This window comes from Nannobrachium achirus, assembly GCF_963921795.1.
Source record: "Nannobrachium achirus genome assembly, chromosome: 15".
In the NCBI taxonomy this organism is placed as follows: domain Eukaryota; kingdom Metazoa; phylum Chordata; class Actinopteri; order Myctophiformes; family Myctophidae; genus Nannobrachium; species Nannobrachium achirus.
The window spans coordinates 58358572-58367381 of record NC_137822.1 but is presented as its reverse complement, the minus strand read 5'-3'; the positions used below and the strand labels follow the sequence as shown (position 1 = coordinate 58367381).

Below are 8810 nucleotides of genomic sequence, written 5' to 3'. Positions count from 1 at the left end.
CCTGGAAAGAAGGACACTGTTGGCAGGAAATGTAAAAGACAAAGACGAATGCTGACTTCCTCACTAAAAGACCTTCATAAGGCCTACATGAAAACATGTGACAAAAAACACCAACTCTCCTACAGACAATTCATAAGTTATAAACCTTTTTACATCACAGAGGCTAGGTCCAGTGACCGCAACACATGTGCATGCTGGGAACATGCAAACATCTCTCTCCTAATTGATGCTCTTTCAAGCAGAGGCTTGATCAAAACAAAAAGCTTGTCAGCACTGCTGTCAGCTATCACATGTGACACTGAAAATGCAAAATGCATGCAACGTGCATGCACAAAGTGCTGTTATGATGAGCCCAACCTGCAGGAACACAACCCAGCTGACACTGCAACATGGGAGCAGTGGGAACAGCAGGATGTTGTAGTGGGAGAGAAAACATACAAGAACTGGATGAAGAATAAGAAGACTGGGACAGTTGGAGAACTCAATGATGTGTTCAACCAGAGGCTCAGTGCGATTGCAAGTCATCAGCTCAACTGGCTTCATCAGGTGAAGCAGTTCAGACACATCAAGGAGAGCATCCAACCCAATGAAATGGTCTTGCACATAGACTTTTCGGAGAACTATGCATCTAAACTAAACACAGAGATTCAGGCGTTTCATTTTGGTGGCAATAGGCAGCAGGCAACAGTGCATACCGGAGTTGCCTACTCAGTCAGTGGCTCCCAGTGCTATGCCACCATTTCACAGTCCTTGTGTCATGATGAGCGTGCTGTGTGGGCACACATCAAGCCAGTTATTGATGATTTCCGAGGAAGACAAGACAATGCAATTGACACCCTGCATGTCCTCAGTGATGGGCCAGCAACCCAGTACCGGAATCGCACAAACTGCTTCCTCATGAGCAGCATTCCTTATACATGGGGATTCAAGAGGGTCACCTGGAACTTTTCAGAGCGTACCCATGGAAAGGGTGCACCTGATGGTGTGGGAGGGGTGCTGAAGCATAAGGCAGACATGTATGTCCTCGGAGGCAGTGACCTACAAACACCGAGGGATCTGTATGAGTATTTACAGAAGTCCTCCGAAACTGTCACCGTCATGTGGATCGAAGAAGAGAAGATATCCAACATGGATGAAATGGTCCCTCCATCAGTGCGTCCAGTGACTGGGATCATCGCTACGCACCAGGTTCTTTCTTTCTCCCCGGGAAAGATAGTTTACAGAGACCTGAGTTGTTTCTGCAAGTTTCCTCAGATCTGCACCTGTCACAACACACAGACATTACAGTTCGACCAAGTCTCCAGGGCTGAGGTGCCAGGTGACAAGACAAGTGATGAGTAAGTACAACTAAATCATTCTCTTTGCCAATTTCCTGATACCTGTAATTGTACCTGTTTAATGACAATAAAGTAACTGATGTCATCCATTCATTCCTTTTCTTCCTTAACTAAGTGGTGGCCCATCTGCGGAACTGCCCCCTTCCCAGCTCAGCTGCTGGCCCAAAACAGCTTCCGGAGCTCAGTGAGTATAACATACTTGGCAAACTTGAGGACCTGCTAGTAATTACATTTTACTACTAAAAACAATCTAGCTGAGAAATAAGTGACTTTTAAATGTCTCCTCCTGAAGGTCTTCTACTCAAGTGCTGGACACAAGTGCATCTATTGGAGACGCCCAAGCTGAGGATTCAGACACCTCTTCAGATGAATACACACAAGGGCAGTTTGTCATAATCAAATATGAGGGAAAGCCATATGTGGGGCAGATTGATACCATTAATAAGGAGGTGCTAGAGATAAACTGCATGAATCAAATTGGAAAAATGAAAAATGGTTTTGTCTGGCCAAAGAGGCGAGACTGCATTTTCTACGAAGAGCAGGAAGTTATCTGTGGCATAGCAGAACCGCAACAAGGCAGCCGCTTTGCTACCCTCACCAAATACGACTGGCTGATGTACAATACAATCTAAATGTCTTGTCTAATCTAATCTAATCTGATACTTTTGTACTTTCACTCACTGGACTGGACAGTGTTAAGGTAGGACCCGAGACAAAAATAGCGAAAATAGCTGATCTACAAGCTCTCGACGCGTCATGCTGCGAGAGCTTGTAGATCAGCTATTTTCGGAGTTGTGCAACCCAGCACTCTTTAGCTAGAGGAGATGTGGTGTAACGTCATGATTCCTAAATACATTTGTTCAACACAAAATGCTGTGTTTAAGTTCAGGAGACTTCGGAAAAAAAGGAATTCACCTGAATGCTGAGTTCTGTTTCCACTAATTGTTAATAAAATGTTGGCTATGCACCTTATTGTCTCTTTAAGATCCTTCTGCCGTGAGCCGGCAGAAGACTTAGGTGTGCGTAGCATTCCTGTGCACACCCTCATCATCCATCTACTACAAGTCTTTGTTATCCCATGTTAAAGCCCTACAATGATATCCTGTTCAGAAATATTAAGGCCATGTTATTTAATGTTAAAGCAATTTTACTGTTGAAGTTTTTCCTGGGTAATTGTTTAATCAATCAGTAAAGTTCAGTACTCACTAATAGGTAGGTTAAAACACAGTTTGCTTTGACACATGAAGATATGATCATACGGTGTGACACTAAATCATTTGGTGTTCCAAATAGTGAAAAATCGTACCTCTATTAATGATGAAACCAAAAAAATGTTTTTGGATTACATAGAAAATAGTATCAGGAAGAGTCACAAATATTTGTGTAAGTTTAGAGAAAGTTTTGTCAGAATAAATTTAAGATATGTTGACAACATGGGCCTCACACAGAGTGTTGATTATGAAAAAAATATATACAGATTTATTTAATTTTCACAAAACTATAGTGGATCACAGGTTAGTTATGCTAAAGGACTTTGATAAAGTGAGTAACCTAAGAAAGGTGTGCTCCATTTTCATTTTATGAACAATTATTGTCATGTCACACCATATGACGATTTTAGGCACAAGTACAACAAACTGCTGAATAAAGTCTGATTCCAATAAAATATCTAAAAACAAAATGTGTTTCCATAAAGTTGAGAGTGAGTAGAACAAAAGTAAATAGTTTTTATGCCTGCTATTTAAAGTTTTTTTTAAAACACATTTTTGGGGGTGTCACGTCACTGACCCACACATCAACGCAGCAGCCTGTGAGAAAACCACCAGCTCAACAACCAGCCAGAAACGAGGAGATACTGATGGACCGAGATCCTCTGGTCATCATCGATATAAAGCAACCTGAAGAACTCAAGGCTTACATAGACTTCCTGAATAATCATATCATATATCATATTTCCAGTGTAAACATTGTAATGAGAGTTTCAGATGTACAAATAGTCTGAAGAGACACCAGTATGTCCACACTGGAGAAAAACCCTTTCACTGTAAACATTGTGACAAGAGTTTCAGTGTGTCTGGTTCCCTCAAGGCACACCAGTGTGTCCACACTGGAGAAAAACCTTTTAAATGTAAACATTGTAACAAGAGTTTCACTCAGTCAGGTTTCCTGAATAGACACCAGCGTGTCCACACTAGTATTTAAGTACTCGAGTCGATGACTTGTCTTGAGTCAGGTCTCCAGTCCGAATTGTCATTGACTCTGTCTCGCCTATGACTATTCTGTCTTGACTCGGACTCGGTCAAAGGGACTCGGGACTCTTCCCCAACCGATTCCACTAGGGACAAGAGTCAGTACAGTTAATGAAATAATTGTATTATACCCATAGTATGAGGAACCCTGTGATTTTATTACATTATGAGTTTGTTTTACATTATGAGCCATTATTACATTATGAGTTGCTACAAGGCTAAGGTTCACAACCGCATCCTGAGGGCCCCAGAGCTGAAGAAGAGTCAAGTCCTGGGCGCAGGGGTGTTCGGCACACTGCATAAGGTGGGGAAAGCTTTTATTTATGAGAACTATCAAGTACTATTCTTTTTATTTACATTTTATTCAGATCAAACAGTATCAGTAATAATAAGGACTGTATAGATGTTAATCTAGTGTTATTATCTACACATACGGTCTGAGGATATTCGAATAATCGTTTATAAGATCAAAATCGATCATCAAAATGTAAAAAAATGAGAAAAGAAAAAAAAAACACTGACTTGTTTTAACTGGACGAATTTCATCCTACCGATAATAGCACAGCATGACCAACCAACGTACAGTCAGACCACCATAACCAACTTCTCCCAGTGAGCAGCACACATACATGTATATGCACAGCGTTGCTTGTCCCCATGGATTTACATTTACAATTGAATCGAATGGAAGCGTGGACGAAATCACAACATGAGATTGAACAAGATGGGGTCTAATATATTAGACAGACTCTGAGGAAGAGGAACAAAAAGAGTGGGCGTTCCCTTTTATTTGATGATGGTTAGCCAGATTGATATAATATTGATTGAATACTTTATTAGTATTCCAAGTGCAGTTTGTCGGCTCTAAACAAACGACCTCCAAGCCCACTGATACACCCAGACTTAGGTTGAACACATTGTCCACAGGTTGAACTTTAGTTTGCATATATTTTACTTCTCTACAAAGTGCTGGCATTGTTCTGTGACTGGTAAAAAATCACCTCATCATCAGGCCTATATGCCCTTGCTGTCAATCAGCCAGGCCTGGGAGAGGCGTGCCCTTGGTGCCCAAAATCATATTAACCAATATCAAACTAATACAACTGATAATGCCAAATATACTAAATAATCACAAATATGATAATGAAAATAATAACTATAATCTAACAAACAAAGGCAGTGCAATGGCTTATAGAAGTATTTGCAAAAAAATGTACAGGAAATTACAGTTCAATACAAGGTCTGCTAAGAGGATTTTAAATCCATGAAAGACTATAGCTTGTTTCCATTGGGGTCCTTTGTACTCAATTCATTGTAACGGCGTGGCTCAACATAGAGCTTTAACCTTTTTCACAACATTATTGTAATTTTAACCAAAACATTACCTTACATCACCTTTGATTAACATTAACTTTAACATTATTATTATACATTATTACTAGAAGGCAGTGAAAGAATGTTTGCTTTTCACACGGAATACAAACAGAACCACATGGACCCTTACAGGTCCATTTGAGTCCATGTGAGGATTTGGCTTGATTTATTGAATATTTTATTTATTAAAAAATGAAGAACAGTACAAGTATAGTCAAAAGGAAGGGGGAAAAGTACATCCGTCAAAGGCAAGGTAATCCCATATAAAGTACTGTATGTGCGTGCTAAAGTGGCAATGAGTGTTGGTGTCCTAGGTAAAACAAGGGATGTTAAAAATTATGTCTCTGCTTACCTTGTACAATACGCTTATACTACCATATCTGTCCTACTGTTTGGAGGTGTGGGGAAATACATTGAGTAGTAACCTTCATCCATTATCCATAATACAAAAGAGCAATAATAATAGTACACAAGGTAGGGTTTTATGAGCATACAAATAATCAATTTTGAGGTCTTGTACATTGAAGCTTGCTGAATCGGTTGATTTCAAAACTGCTCAACTAATGTTTAAGGCAAGTAATAAACTGCTTCCCACGAACTGGAAATACATTTTAAACAAGCATTTCAGTTTGTGGAGTAAAGATTTGGAACAGTTTGACAGATGAGATTAAACACAGTAATATTACCTTACAATTAAAAAAAAGACACAAATCCTATATCCTGGCTAAATACAGTAAAACATAGTCTTTTTATTTTAGTCTTTTTGAGTTTTATTTTCATTTTTATTTTTTATATTTTATAGTATATTGACAACATAGATAATACTCTATAACAGTATAAAAGTCAAATCGCATTATTAAATGGGTATTAATGGCAATAGCTTCATAGGGATTTCAGATCCCTCAAATGGTAAAGAAAATGCTTTAATCTGCTACTGCTGTGCTGATATATTGGGGTTTTCATTTAAGTTTTATTTCATTTTCATTCTCTTTAGAAGGTAAACTTGTATTCCGTACTCTTATAACATAGTACTGTATCGTTTGATTCTGTGATGTAATAAGTATCTGCGTTTTTGGACCGGCACGTTTGACCCACAGGGTGGCAGCCTCCAGCTAAAAACCCAAATACTAAGAGAATACATAATTGCTCATAACAACCACACCAGGGGGTCTAATTAAGTACTGTCAACCTCCTAGACACATGAAAACCAGAAAAAGTACAAAACTATGGCCTCTTTAACATATTACTATATCCTAAACATGCAGGACAGGCACTCTTTGATTTGTTATTATGCTGATGGCTTGTAATTACAGTTTCTTTTTGTTTACATTCTCGTTAGGCCTATATGGTAAATTTAATAATTATATTTTAAACCATTAATACGTAGGATAGGCATTTATACGCTTTTTTAGCTTCAGCCTATTCCTTTTGATCACCGTAAACGGTGATTATGCTTTTGTGGATGACTTGATATGCTTGCTACTGTGAGTTGATCAAATAAACTAAACTAAGCAGATCTACAAGGGCAATTGGTATGAATGTGTGCGTAGCGTTGAATATTTTGTGCATCTGTTTTGTTTCTTTTTTCAAAACAGATTCTCCATAGAGTGCTACAGAGTTGATTTATTGTATGTAGGCCAATCCAGAAGTTATTCTCCCACGACAGATGTCTAGTTTAAAGATGGGGTTCCATGATTTTTTCTCCCCCCTAAAACATGATCATCAGGTATTATGATAATACTAGGAGAAAGACTTTTTTTTTATTTTTTACAGAAAGTGTTAAAATTATGTTTTTATGTGGCCACACCCACCGGTACATTAGGTATGCCTGGTTGTCAGGTGGGTGACCCATCTGAAGTTAGCCACACCCACAGTGTTGGGTGTATGGTAAAGGGGGAGGGGAGTTTATGATGTCATTAAAACAGTGTATTTGCACATTATAACCACAGCTGAGGGTCTTTTCGATTAATGTTAACTCCATATTAGAATTCAGAGCAAGGAGACTCCATATTAGACACATACACAACTATGACAGCACCTCTTTAAGCATGTGTGGATGTGTGAGCTTGAATGTACAGGCATGGGTATGCACATGGGTATCTGTTAACAATCTTAATGATTTCTTACTGTATTTATTGCGACCGTCAGGTCGCAGTTAGTTGCGACCGAAGGTCTCATTTACCCTGAGAAATCTCGTAGCTTGTCTGTCTGTCTGACTGGCTGTCTGTACAGGAAGTGATGTCAGTGAGTCACAGTGATGTGGTACAGAATGACTCATATGTGCATAAAAAGGATGTCACGTGACATGACCTCCTGTACTGACAGTCAGACTGCTAAGAGATTTCTCAGGGTATAAACATCACGTGACATCACTTCCTGTACTGACAGTCAGACAAGCTATGAGATTTCTCAGGGTATAAAAGTCCATATATGGTCATTCCCAGAAAAAGAAAAAAAATATTCCCATACATGGAGATTTCTGATGTCATAAATCCTAGGCCGAAAATGAGAATGTTAGGGTACCCCATTATGCCCATATATGGAGATCCACAGGCATCAAACCAAGGCCCTAACTCACCAAGGCCCTGCTTGGCATTACTAATTAACGTACGTTATATATATGGAGATTCCTATATTGTGGACATTATTAAGGACTAGGACCCAAGGTGGAGGGTGCGACACCCCTGCACTCACCTGACTGCCAGCTCTCTCCGCGGAGAGAGGAAAGAGGTGAGTGGGTGATCTTTTGGTGCCATGCCCAGACGTCACCTACTTAAGCCGTGTGCAGGAAATCTGCCAACGGTACCGTGGAGCAATGATTTCTCTCTTTGAAAACCTCTGTTTGTTTTCTTTTACTTGTTGCTGCCTCGCTCTCAACTCGCTGTATGAGGTTTGTAAGAATCCTTTGAAACCACTTAAGCTCATATTTACAGTACTAGAAGCTGGGCCGTCCTTCTGGCGGCCCAGCGTCTAGTCGGCGACCTGGCCAACTCGGGAACAATGTAAATAGGGAATGATGCCCCGCCCTTTAATGCAAACCCCATTATACCTGTTGTCATAGGACCCGTTTTGACCATCTGTTTGCCTGTGTCCATTTATGCCCATATATGGAGATATCTGTAGCTGTCTGTCGGCGTCCATTTTATGTCCATATATGGAGATCACTGCAGATATAGTTCTGGGTCCATTTTATGCCCATATATGGAGATATCTGTCTATCTGCGTCCATTTTATGCCGCAGATAGTGTCCCTAAAGATAGGACCCGTTTTGACCATCTGTTTGCCTGTGTCCATTTATGCCCATATATGGAGATATCTGTATCTGTCTGTCTGCGTCCACTTTATGCCCATATATGGAGACCTTTGACCATCTGTTTGCCTGTGTCCATTTATGCCCATATATGTAGATATCTGTATCTGTCTGTCTGCATTCATTTTATGCCCATATATGGAGATCTACAGTGGGTGATGGTCTTTTACGTCAGGAGCTTCAAAAGGGCACCTCTCTGTCCCTATCAGTGCCTATAGGTACCTCTCCAGCCACTCCCCCAGATTTTCTCAGCCGCGCCCCCTGGCTATATTGTCTCTTATTTCAATGTGTAGTGTGGCTATTCAGCCAGGGGGAGGCACTTTTTTTAGTGAGCAAGAGAGTTGAGCAAGCATATTTCTCTCTGTTGATTTCTTTCTGAATTCTAAAGTTAACAGAGCCTTAAAGTTTTCTAGATGATCATTTAAACTGGAAACAACAGATTAATACTATATGTATTCACAGTTAGATAGCCATCTTCTCTCTTTAAATGTTTTTGAAACTTGTTTATTTATGTTTAAATTTAGATAGATGCAAACAAGA

General features: G+C 39.8%; 1 protein-coding gene across 1 annotated transcript; it reads left to right on the top strand.

Annotated features, from left to right (window-relative positions):
• The first annotated feature begins 262 nt into the window (after positions 1-262).
• Positions 263-2041, top strand: LOC308299002 (uncharacterized protein). The gene is made up of 3 exons (XM_080742722.1): positions 263-1337; positions 1453-1521; positions 1630-2041. Exons 1-3 carry the CDS (start codon positions 316-318, stop codon positions 1967-1969), a joined length of 1431 nt encoding a protein of 476 aa, XP_080598848.1. The 5' UTR covers positions 263-315; the 3' UTR covers positions 1970-2041.
• Positions 2042-8810: the final 6769 nt, after the last annotated feature.

Coding starts and splice junctions, on each gene's coding strand:
- LOC308299002 (XM_080742722.1), top strand. CDS start 316: ATGCAACGTGCATGCACAAAGTGCTGTTATGATGAGCCCAACCTGCAG. Junction 1,338..1,452: donor GGTGACAAGACAAGTGATGA/GTAAGTACAACT, acceptor TCCTTAACTAAG/TGGTGGCCCATCTGCGGAAC. Junction 1,522..1,629: donor AAAACAGCTTCCGGAGCTCA/GTGAGTATAACA, acceptor CTCCTCCTGAAG/GTCTTCTACTCAAGTGCTGG.